Raw genomic sequence first — 21,165 nt, 5'->3', positions numbered from 1 at the left:
ATCTAAGTGGGCAACTAACAAGAAAGTGGCCCAGATGATAAAGCCATCAAGTGAAAGCCTAAATCCACAGGAGCAGTCAGCCCTTAACCACCTACTACAGTATGTGAGAACCATTGACCAAAGAAAACTGGAGATCTTGTTACGCTTCTACACAGGGTCTGTGCAAAGACACAATTGAAGTAACTTATAGTAGGTTGTGTGGTTTAAATCATAGGCCTGTGGCACATACATGTGGAGCAGCTCTTAAGTTACCATGCAGCTATAGCTCATACCCAGAGTTTCATGCAGAGCTTGACAGCATAAATCTGTACTATAAGTAAATGTTGTATTTTGTGAAAACTATTCTGAAAAGTAATAGTAATGTTGTTTTGTATACTAAACATACCTGATTATCTGTAAATAAAGAAGCCTGGAACAACATCAGACACCACCCTGATTAAGGCAAGGTAGCTGAAAATGTTTGGTGAATATAGTGTACTGGACTGGAGAAGAAATCTGTGATGAGTTTTGTTTAGATGGATACACATGTAGTTCCATCTCAAATTAGAGAGGATCTGAACCTATTCCTCAAATGCAGGTACAAATCCAAGACTTGATAAGCATCAGCCAGAAGATGCAACTGTGACTCCACCATCAGAATGTTGCAGATGTTGTAAATGTCAGTGTCACAAAATTCCGAAAGCACTTCTCGAAGCTCATAAAGACGGGACAGGACTTTCCACATAGAGCTACCTTACCTCTCTGTGGAGGATAAGGCTTTGGTGGTCAGCTCCCATCTCAGCGCACTGTTGGGAGAAGAGGTGAGACTTTAGGGTCCTTGATTTGATGTAACTTGTGATCCAGCACCTCAGCCAACTTCGGGGCATGGTTTTGGCAACTAATGCCTCTCGAGGCAAAATACAGTGGTTCATCATAATATTTGTGTTATGTTCTTTCACCTTGGCAATAAATCCTCTCACTCTCACCCCTCACAGATTTTTTAATGTTGTCATCCTCATTCACACTGGCTGTCAATCAGGCGTTTTTACCCACCCACACTCCATGAAGACCTGCCCCTACTCTGCCTCTGATTGGCTAACCTAACCCCACCCTAACCTTAACCTTAACCAACCTAACCAATGGAGGCAACGAGTACTAGCAAATCAGAGGCAGAGTTCCCGGAGTGCAGGTGGGAAAAAAATAAGGTGTCAATCAGGGCCTTCGATGTGTCGCACTCTAATAATTCCCACTATCCGACAACTGTGCGAACGGCGAATTTCTTTTTAGGGTATAGAATTTGCCTCTATATTGGGAAATGAGTGCGTACAAAGTACTGATATAGTAAATTAAAAATTAATTAAGAACTTTTTGTATGGTTGTATATTGCAATAATAATGTATGGTTGTCACAAAATCCCACGGCACACCTGGACTTGGCAACCACCCCCCCTGCCTGAAAAATGCCTGCATCTATCAGACTCCACACCTCCAATTTGTAACACAGACTTTCTGTTATAAACTGGTAATCTCAAGGCCAAGGATGAGATAACCCTGATGGCATCACAATGATATCATCAGTTACTTCTCAGACTTGACAAAGCACACAGAAGCCATTACACAACTGTACCGGCTGAGTAGTACTCAACATGACTTGTATACTGATCTTCATGTGTAAAATAGGTGCATTGCTCCTTAAGGACAAAAATACGTTGTCATTTCAGTTATTTTTTACATATCACCTATACTCTCTCATCAGAGTGACTTTACTGTAATAAAGAATATCTATTCTATTATGTTCTATTCTGCAGTCCTCTCTCAGTCCCTCCCTCAACTGTGGTAAACATATTAATGCTGGTTGGGGAAAAACCTTGAAATGGTCATAAATCCTCTTCTCCTCTAATAGAACCTCCATCCTCTGACATCTTGCAGGCATCATCATAGAGATACACTACATCTGAGCTTCATTAACATACGCAGAGCATTAAGGAGACCAAACATAGCTGCTCATGACACTCCGATATGTGGACCTGGGTACAACAGCAACTATGGACATATATTATTTATGTCTATAGGAAGAACACAGAAAACGTTTTCTGTAGAACTGTGTGTGAGGAGTATTAATTTGTCTACCTGTACCTGTGACAGACACACACACACACACACACACACACACACACACACACAATGAAAAAGACCATCAGTGTGGATATGAGGAGCCTTGAGAGTTCCTCAGTCGTGTGTGTGTGTGTGTGTGTGTGTGTGAGTGTTTGTGTGTAGAACAGCACACATCCTTTATTACCACATCCTGTATTCCCGGGGTGTTCTTCAAACCTTTTGTTTGCGCACCGACTCAAGAATTATGGAGGTAGAAGTAGAATGCAGATCTCTGTTTTCTCATGGCTTTGCTTCTCCCCACATCCTTTTATAGGGTCTCTAGAGGTTTACAAAAGGCTGAGCACAAATACAGTACAGATGTATTATCAAATCAAATCAAAAATCAAGTTTATCGTCACATACACAATTATACACAGTAAAACGTCTTGTGAAATTCGTTCTCTGCATTTAATCTATTCTAAGTATTAGGATCAGTGGGCAGCCACTGTGCAGCGCCCGGTGACCAACTCCAGTTCTAAGTGCAAGTGCACAGGTCAAGGGCACTGACAGGAGAATTAACTTAATATACATGTTTTTGATGGTGGGGGAAAGCCGGAGGAAACCCACGCAAACACATAGAGAGCATGCAAACTCCACACAGAAAGGCCCTGCCCTAGATGGGATTATGTTTACACTCGTCCAGACAAATATACCACAACTATTAAATATAGACAAAAAAAATTGTACAGCATTTACAGAGTACAGGGGAGCTACATGTCATTTACTTAACAATAAATCTAAACAGTGAATCAGCTGCAGGAAATAATTTTTCAGATTTTAAGATATTCTGAATGTACCACTTAATGACACTTACAACACTATAAACATTTGGGTGTTTGCATGCAATTCCATCAAAATGGTACAGCAGGGAATTAGGGATGGGTATCAAACCTAAATACTTCTTGAGTAAAGAGTAAATTGTGTCAACAGAACAGACAATTGAACAGCACTCAAAAAGTTGGCACTCAATGCATAACCAGATTCACAACATTGCTTAATAATTCTTTGATCAGATTGAAGTTGTAATTTTCTTAATTTATTCTATATGGTGCCCTGGCCCCCAGTGCTGTATATGTAAGATATTCTCCTCCATTTAAATTTGCTACACTTCCAATCACTGTTGATTGAGCTCCACGTGATGAAGCTATAATAAACAGTATCATCAATGGTGTTGATGGTCAGTCTTTTGTATGTGTGACAGTGACTTTTGGTGGGATTTGTTGGGTTTTTGTAAATAATATTATAAAGAGTACAGTTTAGACTTGCTCTATAGGAAAAGTGCAATGAGATAACTTCTGTTATGAATTGGCGCTATACAAATACATTGAATTGAACCTCTGTATTGCTAGTGTAAAACAATGAGACCATGGTCAATTATTGACAAGTATTTGTATTGTTACTGTGAATCTGTGTTACAGTTTAATATTAGTATATACTAATTCTAACTTTAAGTCTGTAGTTTGGTTTTACTAAAAAGGATACAAAATTACTTTTCCTAGTTTTGTTCTGTAAAGCAGTCCAGCAGTTATTGTGCCAAATCTGACCTGTTGGCTCACACTGTGAAATGAAGTGTAGAGGACAGTAAAGGCTGCCAATCTTGTCAGTGGTGATTTCATTTATATCAAAATGATATGTGTAGCAGCTTTAACAATATCAACCCAGTCCACTGTGAGGTATTGCAGGGAGAGATCAAATGGCTGCTAGTTGTTATGGAGAATTCATCTCGATCATGAAACTCATGAGGCTTCACTTGTCATTAGTGATCACTGCTCTGTGATTCTTGATCATCCTGAGTTTGGGAGACTTGATTCATGCAGGCTGATTGGCTGTCTGGGCTCAGTGCCTCTCAATGATTGGCTGTTTATGGTAATGCTTCCTCAGCCTGGGTCCTGAATGAGGAGAGACAAGACATTTGTTACTTGATTATCAGTTTATCTTCTACAATCAAAGCACTTCTTATTTAAGTCCAACTTGCGCATCGTACCATGTAGAAAATCAAATAATCAAGTTACATTTTGTTTTGTGACCAAACAAGGACATTTAAATCCTTGTCTCTGCATTTTGCCTTGCACAACCACAGGTGTTTTACATTATTCTGGCTGACTAGACCTCTGCTCAGATTTAAGTTAGGCAGAGTTATTCTCTATTTTGGAACGTCATCAAACTCTATATACTAATAATAATTAAAAATATACGTTAGTACAGTAACCAGTGAAACAAAGGAGACGGGAGAGTGAGGGCAATGTCAATCAAGCACAGTAAATGCCTATACAGTCCTAAGAAGAGGTCTAATCAGGTATGATAAGTGGGTGGAACAGAGTGTGTGTGTGGGGCGGGGGTGGGGGTTATTAATATACAAAAAAACCTACAAGATTATCAGTTTACAGTAGGAACACATATGAGTGTGTAGTACACAGCTACTTTTTGCAAGAGACAAGAGCAAACAGGACATTAACAATACTGACCATTTTCTAATATCCACTGTGATTGAAACACCAACAAAACCAAAAAAAATAAAAAAGCTACCACTACCACGATTGCTAACTTTAGCTATATTAACTTCACAATATGAGAGGACTGAAATAACCAACCAGATTTTTATGAACATGATTTTTGTTTTTTGGCAGAGAATCTTTTTGTTTTCATTCAGCTGTATTTTCCAGTTCAGGTATGTTTATTAAAATATGCACATAGATATTTTTTCTAGGTTGTGAGATATGGAGTACCTGAGATATATAAGGACGAAGTTTGATTCCTGGTTTCAAAAAACAATCATCCTTATGTATCTGCAAAGAGTCTTCTTTTTAACTTTAATTTCTCTTATTCCTTACTTTGCTTAAGGGTGCTTTGGTGTCCAGGAGTCTGGAAGGTTCGGCTGGTTGCAGGACCTTCACCCTCTGCTGTGAAGGCCTGGACCTCCAGCCTATATAGACTGGTGGGGTGCAGGCCTGACACAACCAGAACATTACCATCCTGAAAGAGAGGAGAAAGGACAGTAAGAGGAGAGGAGGGGGAAGCAGAAGACAAAGTCTGAAATGCTCAAGGTGTGTGAAATGGTAGGGAAGCTGCAGACTAAAAGTTTTGAAAGTGTTTGTGAGCTCAGTGGACCCTGAGATTTGTTTGCAGGGAAAATGTAAATCTGAATATGCATTAAAACCTAAGAAATGTTGCACAGAGGACAAAAAAAGAGAAAATGGTCTATTTTACTGTACTGCTAGTCCTGAATAAATGCTTAAAAGGAAAGAAATTGAAAAAGGAAATTTAACACAAAAAAGCTGAAAAACCCATACACCAAATGTAAAAGAAAAAAATGGAAAATGTTTCATTTTTTTTTTTTTGTCTTGTTATTAAATGATTTTCATGTCATCTTTCAATTGACATCAAATTTTTTCTCAAATGTCTTTTTTAACATAAAATATTGACCTGGTTATCTGTAGCAGTAGGATAATTTAAATATTCATATTTTGTAAAAGGTGTGTAAAATAATTAGAAATAATAATACATTTCTAGAAAGTTTCCTGATATAAACAATGACATTTGGTACTACATATAAGGAAAAAAAGAAAGAAAATTTAAACCTCTGTGAATGCAATTGATTATTGGAAACTTTATCCTTCATATTGTATGCTTGCTTGTAGACAAATTTCACATTTTTGCATGTTTAGCTGACCTGCTGTGTACTAACTGAAAAACTCTCTTGGTTATGCTAGCAATTATTTTGAATTAATTGATTGGAATTGTACAAATTGCACACTCTCTATTTTACCCCAAATTTTTACCACAATACATAGTTATTTTCTAGGAAACCTCATAGAAATGTATTTGGAAATTACAAAATAAATTGTTACTGTACCTGTATTGGTTGCAAAAACTCTCAAATTCCCAGAAAAAAATACAAACTACATGATTTCAATAGCTATACCTTGTCTCTAATATGCATAATTTATGAAGTAGTAACACTTGTGGGTATTCCCCTTTTTTACTGAACACACAGGCAAACCGTAGCCAAACTCAAGATTTACTACTACAGTTTATAACAGTACTGACCGGGGGTAGGATTTGGGACTGAGAGATGAGGCTGTGAGGCAGCTTGTTGTTGTTGTGGCGGTTGGTGGGGATGACCTCCGCCCAGGTCACCTGATAACCAGTCAGCTGCTGGTGGGGCGGGGCTGTGGACAAATCCCAGCTAAAGATGGCTGTCACATTGCTGCCCCGGACCTCAAAGGACGCTGTCAGGTTGGCTGCCTTCACCAGTACCTTTTGAGGGGACACTGCTGGAGGAAGCACATCCACAGATTAAATGGAGACAGGTGCTAGTGGTGAACAGGTTCTTATTGGAATGTTCATGATATACATGGGGAAGCCCATAGCAGGCCTGAGGTATGTGAAAACTGCCAAGGATTCTCTAAAGGAAGCATGAAAAATACAACTTTCTTGGGACACTCAGTACATGTGTCAGTGCTGTGTAGTGTCTGTATTTTAGGTATGTTCTAGAATGAGCTTAGTGTAGGGCTGTGAAAGTTTTAAAGTAAGCTGTATTTACAGTGTAGGGTCAAATTGTAATTTTTGTAGAATTCTTTTAATGTCTCAGAAACTGTTTACCTCTGATTTGGTTTTCAATGTTTACATGTTTAAACAATGTTTAAATTGACTCTGTTGTGTTACAGAAAGTTAGTGATACTAACAAGAATTACTTGGATGGATTTGGTTATTATACATAAATAATTGAATGTTAATATTATATTTGTTTTTCAATTTCCTTGTATTTGTTAAAATGTGAATTGTGTTAATGCTAACCAATAATTCAATAGATTTGATGTAATAAACAAAAAGATTTGAGAAAAATGGTAAAAACTTACTATTGCAATTGATGCAACTCAATTTTCACAGCAATTCTCCAAAATTTTACTCAATTTAGTCAAGTCTGATGTCATTCATATGCTGATATTAATAGCTGGTTGAACTGATTAGCTTTTTCATGTAGGCTCTACTCAATTTTTTGGTTTGACCTTGTCCTGACAGTTACTTTATATTATTGAGTTTTCAATAAAAAACTTTTTTAATTCGATCAAAGTGAAGTAATAGTAAGTTTATACAGTTTATAACAGTTTATTATACATATTGTATGTTTGAATTACATCAAAGTAATCATATGAGTAGGGTAATAATTGGGGGCTGTGGGGGTGAGGTCTTGGAGGAAATAAAATTTTGTCTTGGTGTTATTCTGCATAAACACCATGTCAGTACCATAAGAACGATAAAACCTCAGGTTTTTCCTACTTTGGAATAATGCATTCACACGATGTTAATGATTTACCCCCATTTCAAGCCTTGTAGTCACATTAGATGAGTGTAAATAAAACCTAAATTAGCTATTTTTATCAAGTAACGTACTTGTAATGGCTTGTTAACAAGTGAAACCAGATACAAACAAAGAGAGTATACAGTAGCTTTAGCTCAAGCAATTGCTTCATTAATTGTAATAAATGTTATTGATTGTATGCAACTGCTGGATGTAGGCTTTGCAGCCATTTTGTCGCTAGGTTGTTGACATTTCTGTCAACTTGGATACTGGATAACAGTCTTGATATGATATAACACAGCTTTAAACCACCCTGGTGAAATTAGGTTGTGGCAGCAGTACAATAAACAATTAAGAGAACAAGTAAACAAGAGGATTTGCATGTTTTATACAAAATGTGATCAATGTGCCATCAGCAGGCCTTCAAGAAGGCCCAGGAAAAGTCTAGGAAGTGTCCAGGTATGCAGACATCCATAAATAAAATAATCCATCATTTTCAGAATCAGAATCAGAATCAGAAATACTTTATTGATCCCCGTAGGGAAACTCTTTGTTACAGTAGCTTGCCTTTACGTCAGTGCACACAAGAGAAGTACTAGAAAACGATATGATACACTATAAACACTATAAAACAGGTCAGAAAATAAATTAAGTATCAAGTCAAGTCATTTTGACTTGAAAGATAAAATTACCACAACATGTATTTTCAAGACCTGAGGTTCCAGATGTCTCACCTTTTTCTCCAGGACAGGTGATGAGTTTCAGACTCTTGGCCTGGATGGTGGCACAGGAAGGAGTGAAGAAGCTGGTGCTTTCTGCCAGAGGATGACTCTTCTTGCTGACTGGCTGCATAAGGACTTTATACTTGCAGGAGAAGAGCAAGCCCTGCAGGCTGGCAAAGCTTTCCTAGATCAGACAAAGACAGAGGATGTAATGCTTGTAGAGACCAGATTTTATGATAATTTTCTGTCAACCTGAAGCTCTTGAAATTTACATTTGGCCTACTCATGACATTAAAGGCAAATTAATTTTTTAACAACCTGGGTCTTGGTTGTAAAAAGAAAATGGTTGATTGGAGGCTGATTCCCAAAATCCAAGACCCCATATTATTGTAATTGTATTGTCACTTTTCACATTAAACAGGGCAACAGTGACCGCGTTCGCTGATCAACAGTGTATACGCTCTCTTGGCCAATCACTAACAAGATTTACAAATGTGATATTTTCTGTCCATAAAGTCTATTTTGTGTCTTGCCAGTGTATTTTATATGGCCATTGGCATCATATGCTCATCATTTATTTGACATTCATGTTCACAGTGACAATGTCGTTTTATTTGTCGGTTACCTGTGTGCTGGTCTTCTCCATGGGTCTGGTCTGGTTGTTTCCACAATACTCTGGTCCCCACTGGATTCTGTAGAATTCAACTGAAGGATCTATACAAACAACAAGAGCTTACAACACTGCCCTGTGTTGGCTGACAACTGTGAATGGATCAACTTAAAGGAGGAAAAATGATGCTCCTTTCCCACCTTACCCAGAGTCTGAAAATAAGGTCGGTATCAATTTCATTGTCCCAGACAGGGAGGGGTTTTGTACATGTACAACATTAACAGAGCAACACCCTCTAATAAATCCACAGCACTCCTAAGTCCACATCTTGTAACCTCTAGCTAAGACTAGAATATTTTTTTCTCTTGGCTAAACATGTCCCAGACCTGTGAACTCAACACACAGAGGTGAAATTGATATCGATCCTCTCTTCTACCACTGGATAAGATAAAAGATAAGATAAGGTAAAAAAAAACATGTCTCCCAAAATTATTGACTGTTGCTTTAATTGGCAACCAATTATTTGACATTAATACAGGTCAAACATGTATATAGTTGTCTGTACCTGAATGTGCTTCTTCTGTCTTTGACAGAAACAAAACAGAATTTTGAGTTTTTTATTTAACTATAACTTAAATTATTCAATTAAGGTTTACAGTGCTCAATGTTTTTTTCCAGCAACACCCTGCCCAAAGACAAGTGTGACATATTTTATTTTATGTGAAGATGGAAACCATATTATCATCACTATCGCTATCTGCTGTTTACATTCCATCAGACGCAAATTAAAACAATGTGCTGCAGAATTATTTTCTGGATTTATACGTGTAGGCTATGTATATATGTATATAAACCACTGTATATATTGTTTTGTTTTATTTATTTTATATGTTACCCTATTTTAATATGAATTGAATTATCTGTTATGCTCTATGTGTGTAGCATGCAATTTTCTGATGTTGGCCCCAAACATCTTCGAGACACATTTTCTAAAGATATAGTTACTCTAGATGGCATTGCCCTGGCCTCCAGCAGCACCGTAAGGAACGTCAAAGGATAAATCCTGATCAAAGATAACTCTAACTCCCACATGAAACAAACTTCAAGGACTGCCTTCTTTCACCTGCGCAACATTGCAAAAATCAGGCACATCCTGTCTCAAAATGATGCTGAAAAACTAGTGCATGCATTTGTTACTTCTAGGCTGGACTATTGCAATTCCTTATTATCAGGCTGGCTGAATAAGTCCCTTAAGACTCTCCAGTTGATCCAGAATGCTGCAGCACGTGTACTAACAAGAACTAGGAAAAGAGATCATATTTCTCCAATATTAGCTTCTCTGCACTGGCTCGCTGTAAAATCCAGAATAGAATTTAAAATGCTTCTCCTCACCTACAACGCTCTTAATGGTCAGGCACCATCGTATCTTAAAGATCTCATAATACCTTATAACCCGACTAGAACACTGCGCTCCCAGAATGCAGGGTTACTTGTGGTTTCCAAAAGTAGAATGGGAGCCAGAGCCTCCAGTTATCAAGCTCCTCTCCTGTGGAATCACATCCCAATTTGGATTAGGGAGGCAGACACCATCCCCACATTTAAGAGTAGGCTTAAGACTTTCCTCTTTGATAAAGCTTATAGTTAGGGCTGGCTTGGGTGAGCCCTGAACCATCCCTTAGTTATGCTGCTATAGGCCTAGACTGCCGGAAGACTTCCCATGATGCACCTCTTTCCTCTCTCCTTCTCTCGCTCTCCATCTGTATGCATTTTTATCCCATTACCGCATGTTACTAACTCGACATCTTCTCTCTCCCGTAGCTGTGTGCTTTCTCATTTCTCTCCTCTCTCCTTCTGTCGCTTTCACTGGATCTGTGGTTGTGGGCCACTTGCTGCCCTCGTGTTCCTGCTCAACAACTGCTACTACAATTTTTGTTATTGGCTTTGTTACTATTACTGTCATTATTATTCCTATAGCTGTCATTCCTATTATTATTATTATTATTATTATTATTATTATTATTATTTATTTCTCCTGTTTCCAGGTTGGTGGAATAGTAAATTAAGCTAAGTACCTGAAGTGTAATATGTTGACATTTCGCTGAATGTTTTAATATCCGCTAATAAGGCTGTGTTATGAATATGTGGACATATATGTACATATAGCAGTACCTGCATTTTCGCGCCTGTTAACGTCACCTGTTGCTACCAAAGTCACGTCAGACAGAGTTTTATTTTTAGCTCCTTGAACATTTTTGTAAAGTCTTAATACTTTTGAAATGTATGATATTGTGTAAGATGTTAAAAGCAAATGTTAAAAACTGAGTTTATGTAATGGTTAAAAGCTAATGTTAAAAACAAATGTGATATATTTTAAAATGGTTAAAAATAAGTTAAAAATCTGTCTGCTCATGCATTTTGGGAAGAGTAAAAAGGACTTTAGCTGGAAATGGAAAATTCATTTAGGAACCATATGTAAGTGGTAACATAAGCTATGTTTTATATGTAAGTGATAACATAAGATATGTTTTATTTTGAGGTGAAAAGAGACAACTTACAAGATAACTGTGGTTATTGTCATTTTGATTTATTTAATCACACAAAACTTATAACTGAGCATTTGCTGAAAGATGAAAAAAAGACATTGTATTTTATTTTGAAGTTGTGTTTATTTCATAGTGAACATTGAGTGTTTGTAACAGAGGAGGATTTAAATTGTGAATGTCTAATAAATCCTCTTTCCTCTTTCTGCTGAGCGAGATGAAAAACGGAAGCAGAGTTTGCCCTGTCTCATTTATTTCTCATGTTTCCAGAGAGAGCATATAAGCTGTTTACGTGGTGCCAGACGGTACCTGTAACACATAGAGACATGCCGCTAGCATGGCTAAAAATATAGGATGTCATGGATTTGAATGTTCCACTCAGTGTAAACATCATACAGCTTCAATGAAATGTTGTAACAAGAAGATAGAGAATATAATGTGTATGAGGCATTATCATACACTATGGGCAAGGAAATTTTAATATGAAAATTTAGAAATCCATTTAAATGATTACGCAAACATTAAATAACATTTGATTTTTTAAAATTAAATTTAACACAGCTTTAATTATTCCTGCAGGGTTTTAAGAACAGATTCCTAATTTAAATAAAGTTTGCAACTAAGCTGGAGCTCTCTGTTGCAAGTTATGACATACTGTGATTCAGTGAACAGACAAACTAACAACAACAGAATGACAGACTGCCTAAGCAGCTCAGTTCATGTTCATAAATGTGGGTGGTTTACAGATATGTACTTCTCACTGTCATCCTTAAACAAAGTGCCTTTGTGCTGCAGCATAATTACACATGATCAGTCTTCAAAACCTATGTATTGTTTATAGAACTGACAGGTTCAGTTACAGTGTGCATCAGAGACAAATGGTTTGCCTCATTAATCTTGATGGCAGACACTCACATCAGTTCATGTACATACTGTCCATACCTATGCTGCGCTGCCAGTAAACATGAACCTGTAGCTGTCCGTCCTGGTAGAATGGTGTTCCCACATCCAGAATGTCACCTGTAGGGTTTCTTGGAGCAGCTCTGGTGGCTTCAAAATAGACAAAATATAATTAAACTTAATTTGTGGGAACTGGCCTGTTGGAGCAACACATATATGCTACAGTATAGTCAGCTAAAATAGAGCATTAAATTCCCCCATTTAATACAATTAACTAGAAGGGACCAAGTAAGGATTAATAAACATGGATATTCAAAATTACAACGTTTAGTAAAAATCTGAGAAAGAAGTCCTGATGTCACTTCTTGTCCAGGCTCTGTTCCACTAGCTCAATGCAATCTCTCTATAAGTATTTTTACATGCTCACTAGTATACCAGTACTGGTTTTAGTAACATTCAGGATATGACATTTATATGGAACATAAAGAAACCTGGTTATTCTGTGACACAAGAGTCGCACTTTCTCATGTTGGAGTGGACTGTATTATTGCCTGTGAGTGCCACACTCTTCCACTGTTTTTGTCTCATGCGGTTTCAATGGGTGGATTCTGTCATTTATGAATGAAACTTGTAATCAGTAGAATCTGTCTTTACAGCACACTGTGTAAATTCAGGTATGTCTTTGATTTCTCTACACACCCCAGTATCCTGGTTTCTGGCTACCCCGATAGAATATTCTAGTTTCTTATAACTGCGTAAAAAGGCCTATCCAGGTTTCTGAAACCAGGATATGATGATTATATTTGCAAACACATAAATGGGATATGGGACCAACTGGAATAATTACAGCCACCAATTGCTTTTTCAATGTAAATATTGGCATGTGAATATTTTGTTAAGCTAGACTAGAAACCATCCAAACCTATCCTTTAAAATGAAAAAGGGTTAATAGAACTTGTGTGTCCTGCCCATTGTGAGATACCATATCTTGTGTGCAAAGTTCGACCTAAAGGTGGCAGAAGAGGAAAGATCATTTATATTTATGCTTTATTATATATTCTTTTGTGGGTTTTTTCCTTCAAGCTCAAGTTTTGTAAACACAGTTGGTTGTTTAAGAAGACCACTGTTAGTTCCATTGTTTTAAGGATGAATAAATTAAACATTAAACATCATAGAAAAGGTTTCAGTCGTAGTCATTTGGACACTGTATGACACCGTTAAACATTAAACAGTGAAAAAAAATGGCAACAGCTCCTCCTCAGGAGTGCATGAACGTGCTATTTTTAAGTAGAAATTGACATTTTTTTCCTAGTTTTTTCCTGATAGTGGTACTGAAGGAAAGGTCAGGGGGTCATCAAAACTATTAAGATTTATCCTTTGGAGATCTTGAATATCTCAAGGCTGTTGAGACACTTTGCCATGGAAGTTTGTGTAGATATTCACGGTCCCCAGAAGATGATTTTTTTCATGGCAAACTGGCCAGCAGTTGAGATATCTTTTTCTGGACTAAAATATTTTAAAACATGTATACTTTTCACTTTAACAGGCTTATAATGGGTCATGTATAGAAAATGTATTGTTAAACTTTTTCACCTATCTCTGTCCAACAGATTTTTTTTTTTTGGAATGTTGTGTCTGCATGGAGAAAAGCTCTGAGATATGGAGAATGAAAGATTTAATGTCCCAGCAGGAGAAAGTCTTTTAGATATTTAAACCCCAAAGGTACATTTTAAAAAAAGCACCATAAAAGTGTAAAATAAAATTCAAAGATCATGCAAATGCATTTTCAAAACCAAGAGGATATATTACGGGCAGGAATGCTAATTGCACTTCAGTTTTAAAGAAACTTTGAGAAAGAAGAATTAAGCCTTGGAGCAAACATGAATACATTTTATTATCTTGCACATTATCAAGCTGAAATTCAAAATGCCAATGTCTCCTTTTTGATTATGTATTAAGACATACTGCGTTGTGTAGTGAAGTGGAGGACGGCTCGGGGTCCTTTGAACTGAGTTTGTCCCCAGTAGGAAACAGCCTGGACCTCCACACTGTAGCTCCTGTTAGACCGCATGCTGTCCAGCTCCACCTGGCTCTGCACACACACACACACACACACACATACACACAGTTGAACAGGCACATACACACAAATACACAAAGGAAAGTTGATACAACATAAGAATAGAAAATTAGAGTCAAGCTGTCTGTTTTCATAAAAAATATTGTTCTCATCTGTAATTTTGGTCAAAGGAGTAAAAATCATCACTGAAATCTTCATTGCTGGCCTCCTGCATTTTATTTTTCTTGCAGGTTTTCTACAAGCCCTGAATATAGCAGCCAGTCAGGGAATGCTAAAGGCCATGTGCCAGTTTGAATTCTCAACAAGTCTCTCCTACCTGCCCTGATTCCTTGATGTCTGATCTTAGAGGCTGAACATGCTACTGTGTGTCTACAACAGGCATCAAGGATAATTATGTTGACCTATGAAGACCTTTTGCCAAATTATGTAACTGACAATTAGATTTTTCAACATTTTTAGAAAATGGTGTAATGTTATTTACTGTCAAGAGAAACACTAGGATTGAATAGTAATTCCTACATGGTGATAGTATATTTATTTTTACTTTATGTTTAGACTGTCATTTTTTAATCAGTTTTATTAAAAATATTTGTCTACTTTGGTCCAAGAGTGGATGAAATAATGAATTAACCTTATTCACATGTGGATATTTTGAACACAGCGTAGTACACTATATTAGTAAATTCAGCACTACTTTTCTTTTATAAGACCTTAGACTTATTGTTTCATTAGTTGTCAAATTTGCTAAAATTCTTGACAAACAGTAGCCAAGATAGAGCGCAAGGAGGGATCTTTCCCACTTCCATTTTGAATGTGAAAATGATTTTTAACAGTCACCTCAATGTTTCGCAACAAAGATACATGGGTGTCTCCACAATCTATGGGATTACATTAGTTACAAAACAATTTATTATCGTAGAAAAGGTTTCAGTCATAGTCTGAAAACAATTTATTGTCATTTTTTAAATAACACATTTTTTTAAATAACACATTTTTATTTCTTTTAGTTAAGATCTTATTTTTATTTAATCAAAATTCAGTTTTGTTTAATCTGTATTTCGTAAAGAGATAGTTCATGTTTTTTGAAGTGGGGCTGTAATACATAGTCAGTGTATTACGAAGCCCCAAGAGAAATCACGCTGAACGAGGCAGCAACTGACCTGAAAGATAAGATCATGGCGTGGATGAATACAAGTCAACCCCGACGCCAACTACAACGGCTAAGTGAAGTACCATCAGAAAGTCTCCTAGAAGATGTGAATGCAGCATTGAGAGCGATCCCTACCACAACCATCACTGAAACCAGTGAGCTGATATACGCCTCAGCAGCAGTGATCCTAGAGATGCTTGGCTACAAGAGCAACCATGGGAGCCATGAGAAACAGGACCCACCATGGAAACGAAGGTTGGAGGCAAAAATCAAGGAGGCCCGGAGAGAAGTGAGCCAACTGACAGAGGCTGAGAGAGGTGCAATGAGAAAGCAAGTACCCAAGAAGTACAACCAGATGCCCATACCTGAAGCACTCGAAACTGCCAAACAAAAGCTCCAAGCCTTGACCAGCCGCCTAAACCGGCTGTTCGCAACTCAACCTGCGAAAGTGTACGCTCAAAAGCAGGGTAATAACAGCAGAGCAGACCCACCAAGGCTGGAAACAGAGCAGTACTGGAAAAGTATATGGGAGAGGGAGGCATCACACAACAGCGATGCACAGTGGCTGGCGGCTCTGGGAAAGGACCACAGCAACCTCCCTGAACAGAATCCAGTCACCATCACAGCAGCAGACATCCAAGAAAGAGTCTCAGGTATGAAGAACTGGACAGCACCGGGCCCTGATAGGATCCACACCTACTGGCTAAAGAAGCTCACTGCACTCCATGAATGCCTAGCAGCACAAATGAACCAGCTGCTAAGAGATGGGACGCACCCTGAATGGCTTACCGAAGGGCGCACAATCCTGATCCTGAAGGATCCTGCAAAGGGTACAGTCCCATCCAACTATCGGCCAAGAACCTGTCTCTCCACAACATGGAAGCTCATGTAAGGCATCGTCGCGGCTAAGATAAGTGGACACATGGATCAATACATGAGCAAAGCACAGAAGGGCATTGGCAAAGGAACCATAGGTCTGAACCCCCTCAGCCAAATAATCAACAAGACTGGCTATGGATACTGACTCAGGAACGGGGCCACCATCAGTCACCTCCTCTACTTGGATGACATCAAGCTATACGCTAAGAGCGAGCGGGACATCGACTCACTGATCCACACCACCAGGATCTACAGCTCTGACATTGTCACCATTCGACTGCACTTCTCAAACCCGAATGACATCCCAAAGAGAGGGAAGGTAGTCCACACAGAAGGGGTCTCACTCCCAGAAGGAACAATAGCAGACATTGAGGATGATTACAAGTACCTTGGAATACCACAGGCCAATGGCAACTTCGAAGAGGTAACAAGGAAAACAGCAACGGCCAAATACCTCCAACGAGTAAGGCAAGTCTTAAGAAGTCAGCTCAATGGCAAGAACAAGGCCCAGGCAATAAACAGCTACGCCCTGCCAGTGATCAGATACCCTGCGGGAATAATAAGGTGGCCAAAGGAAGAGATACAGACCACAGACGTTAAGACGTGAAAGCTCCTCACCATGCATGGAGGGTTCCATCCCAAATCCAGTACCCTGAGACTGTACGCTAGCCGTAAGGAAGGCGGCCGTGGACTAGTGAGTGTGAGAGCCACTATCCAGGATGAAACATCCAAGATCCACATGTACATCCAAGATAAGGCCCCAACAGATGACGTGCTCAGGGAATGTCTCAGGCAATGGGGAACAGAGGAAGACGTGCTGGAGGAGGGACCATCATGGGAGGAGAAACCCCTACATGGGATGTACCACCGGAACATAACTGAAGTGGCTGATATCAAGAAATCCTACCAATGGCTAGAGCGGGCTGGATTGAAGGACAGCACAGAGGCACTCATCATGGCTGCACAGGAGCAGGCCCTGAGCACCAGAGCAATAGAGGCCCAGATCTACCACACCAGACAAGACCCAAGGTGTAGGCTGTGCAAAGAGGCCCCCGAGACAATCCAGCACATAACTGCAGGGTGTAAGATGCTGGCAGGAAAAGCATACATGGAGCGCCATAACCAAGTGGCTGGCATAGTGTACAGGAACATCTGCACTGAGTATGGACTGGAAACCCCAAGGTCAAAGTGGGAAACACCTCCAAAGGTGGTAGAGAATGACCGAACCAAGATCCTGTGCGACTTCCAGATTCAGACTGACAGAATGGTAATGGCGAACCAGCCTGACATCATGGTGGTGGACAAACAGCAGAGGAAAGCCGTTGTGGTTGACGTGGCAATACCAAGTGATGGCAACATCAGGAAAAAGGAACATGAGAAACTAGAGAAGTACCAAGGGCTCAGAGAAGAGCTGGAGAAGGCCTGGAAGGTGAAGGCAACAGTGGTGCCCGTGGTCATCGGTGCACTCGGGGCAGTGACCCCCAAACTGGAGGAGTGGATACAGCAGATCCCTGGAAGAACACTAGACATCTTGGTCCAGAAGAGTGCAGTACTAGGAACAGCAAAGATACTGCGCAGAACCCTCAAGCTCCCAGGACCCGAGCTCGAATATATACACATTATACATACATACATACATATATATATATATATATATATATATATATATATATACATATATATATATATATATATATATATATATATATATATATATATATATATATATATATATATATATATATATATATATATATATATATATATATATATATATATACATATACATATACATATATATATATATATATATATATATATATATATATATATATATATATATATATATATATATATATATATATATATATATATCCTCTACCAGAGGGTTCTCATGCAGTATCTTTGCTGTTCCTAGTACTGCACTTTTCTGGACTGACATGTCTGGTGTTGTCTAGTGTTCTTCTAGGGATCTACTTTAGCTCCTCCAGTAGCAGTAGTAGCATTCCAACAGAGCATCTCGCTCAACACCGTCTTGTTCCAGTAGCCCATTTTTCATTCTGACGCAGACCTTGTTTGGCCGGGCATCTCATGTATTTCATTGTCACTCATCATCATGAGGTAGGCAGTAGCGTGAATACAGGTAAGATAAATTAAGTACCAAGTGGGTATAGGTATAAAATTAAAATAAGTGTAAAATACAAAGTGGATTACCAGTTGATAAGTATGTACAGTATAATAATACAATGTAATAATATAAGTAATAAGTAATAATTATTATGTGATATGATACTAGTGCGCATGGGCCAGCCCGCATGCTGCCTGTTGCAGTAGCTCCGTCTCGTCGTCTTACTTTTTCCAACTTTTAACTTTCCTTTTTTCTTCCAAACTTGAGTAACTTGTGTGTAAGTGTAATTTAAACTACGCTCTTTGCGAAAATGATGGTAGAAAGTGTTTTTGTACTTTTTTCCGCCGTGGAACTTCTTCTTCTGCTACTCGGTCAGGGCACCGCTGCAGATCAGCTGTTTGGCCGCATTGTTTACACCAGGGAACAGCTGATCGCGCTGAAGCTGAGCGGCATGGCACCCAGGACAACCGATGTCCCCACTGAGATCTGGAGGAGGACACACCGAGGATGCAGAGGTGGAACAAAGCGGCGAGGGAAGAGAGAGGGGTGCAGACAAAAGAGACTTAAGAATAAGAGATTTAAGCCGTGTCTGCCTTCTCTCGTCATGGGCAACATGAGATCGCTGGCGAATAAAATAGACGAGCTAACGGCGTTAGCCCGGAGTCAGACGGAGTTCCGTGAGTGTAGTTTGATGTGCTTCTCTGAGACATGGCTACACCAGGATATCCCGGACCATAACGTTTCCATCGACGGCTTTCAGACTGTTCGGGCCGACAGGGATCACACCGGGAGCGGTAAGCGGAAAGGCGGCGGGCTTGCTGTTCTACTTAACAACAGATGGTGTAACCCTGGTCACATTACCATCAAGCAGAGTATCTGTAGCCCGGACATTGAACTGTTAGCTGTGGGACTCCGGCCATATTATCTGCCACGTGAATTTTCACATGCCATTGTTGTGGCTGTTTACATCCCCCCCTCTGCTAACCCGGCATCGGCGTGCAACGCCATTCACACCGCCATAGCACAACTACAGACTCAACACCCGAGTGCACTCATTTTAATCTCGGGTGACTTCAACCATGTCAGTGTTTCAACAACACTGACTAATTTCACCCAGTATGTGAGCTGTCCTACTAGAGAGGAGAGGACACTGGACCTGCTGTATGCTAACGTGAAGGATGCATACAGCTCTTCCCCCCTCCCCCCTCTGGGTAGGTCAGACCACAACCTGGTCTACCTCAAATCCTGCTATGTGCCTCTGGTTAAAAGGCAGCCTGTGACCACAAGGACAGTGAGGAGATGGTCAGGGGAGGCCTATGAGACACTGCAGGAATGTTTTGAGGTGACAAACTGGGATGTACTCTGTGAGCCTCATGGAGAGGACATTAACAGGCTCACTGAGTGCATCACTGGCTACATTAACTTCTGTGTGGACTCCAATGTCCCAACCAAGATGGTCCATTGTTACCCAAATAACAAACCGTGGGTAACAAAGGACATCAAGGACATTCTGAATGCCAATAGGAAGGCCTTTACTGATGGTAGTAGGGAGGAGGTGAGGGCTATCCAGGCTGACCTGAAGGTGAAAATCAGGGAAGCCAAGGAGAAGTACAGGAGGAAGCTGGAGCGTAAACTCCAGCAGAACAATATGAGGGAGGTCTGGAGCGGCATGAAGACCATCACTGGCTTCAGACCGACTGGCAGCAGAGGAGTTGAAGGCAGCGTGGACAGGGCCAACGAACTGAATCTGTTCTTTAACAGATTCGACACACCAGCTCCTGCTCATCCCCCCTCTAACTCAGCTGCTGTCGGCCCTCAAGCTCCTCTGAGTACTCTGCTCCCCCCTCCCTATCAGGCTAACGGCCCTCTCCAGACCGACGCTGACCCCCCTCCCCTCCCCACCTGTAACTTCTGCTGTGTGCCTGACTGCTGACCAGGTGAGAGGACAGCTGATGAAGCTCCACTCAAACAAGGCTGCAGGCCCCGATGGCGTTAGCCCCGGGGTGCTAAAAGCCTGTGCCCCCCCAGCTATGTGGAGTCTTTCAGCATGTCTTCAACCTGAGCCTGAGTCTTCAAAGGGTCCCCATTATGTGGAAGACATCTTGCCTCGTTCCTGTGCTGAAGACGCCACGCCCCAGTGGCTCCAAGGACTACAGACAGGCACTGACCTCCCACATAATGAAGACCCTGGAGAGACTAGTGCTGGAACAGCTGCGGCCCATGGTCAGACGCCTCCTGGACCCCCTTCTGTTCGCTTACCAGCCCCGGCTGGGAGTTGAGGACGCCATCATCTACCTGCTTAACCGCATCCACACCCACCTGGACAGGCCGGCAAGCACGGTGAGGATCATGTTTTTTGACTTCTCCAGTGCTTTCAACACCATCCGGCCTGCCCTGCTGGGGGAGAAGCTGGCAGCGATGCAGGTGGATGCCCCCCTTGTGTCCTGGATTGTGGACTACCTGACTGGCAGACCACAGCATGTGCGCCTGCAGCACTGTGTGTCAGACAGCGTGGTCAGCAATACTGGGGCCCCTCAGGGGACTGCCCTCTCTCCCTTCCTCTTCACCATCTACACCACGGACTTCAGAAGTTTTCTGATGACTCTGCTGTGGTTGGATGTATGTGGTGATGAGACGGAGTACAGGGCTGTGGTGGGTAACTTTGTTTCATGGTGCGAGCAGAACCATCTGCAGCTCAATGCGACAAAGTCTAAGGAGCTGA

The 21,165-nt window shown here is 40.2% G+C and overlaps 1 protein-coding gene across 3 annotated transcripts in view; it reads right to left on the bottom strand.

Moving 5' to 3' along the window:
* Nucleotides 1-2,463: 2,463 nt before the first annotated feature.
* Nucleotides 2,464-21,165, bottom strand: part of anos1a (anosmin 1a) — a 95,112-nt gene continuing 76,410 nt past the window's right edge. For 2 of the 3 annotated variants that reach the window (XM_044188406.1, XM_044188408.1), the window contains exons 8-14: nt 14,172-14,298; nt 12,249-12,356; nt 8,782-8,870; nt 8,169-8,340; nt 6,180-6,406; nt 4,964-5,105; nt 2,464-4,021 (exon numbers count right to left, since the gene is read on the bottom strand). In XM_044188406.1, coding sequence (XP_044044341.1) covers nt 3,969-4,021; nt 4,964-5,105; nt 6,180-6,406; nt 8,169-8,340; nt 8,782-8,870; nt 12,249-12,356; nt 14,172-14,298 — 918 coding nt within the window. In that variant the 3' untranslated portion in view covers nt 2,464-3,968. The remainder of the gene's footprint in view (nt 4,022-4,963; nt 5,106-6,179; nt 6,407-8,168; nt 8,341-8,781; nt 8,871-12,248; nt 12,357-14,171; nt 14,299-21,165) is intronic. The other variant, XM_044188407.1, reaches the window with a different exon arrangement.

The sequence above is a fragment of the Siniperca chuatsi genome, linkage group LG24 (assembly GCF_020085105.1).
Source record: "Siniperca chuatsi isolate FFG_IHB_CAS linkage group LG24, ASM2008510v1, whole genome shotgun sequence".
NCBI lineage: Eukaryota > Metazoa > Chordata > Actinopteri > Centrarchiformes > Sinipercidae > Siniperca > Siniperca chuatsi.
This window is presented reverse-complemented; position numbering and strand designations above follow the sequence as displayed.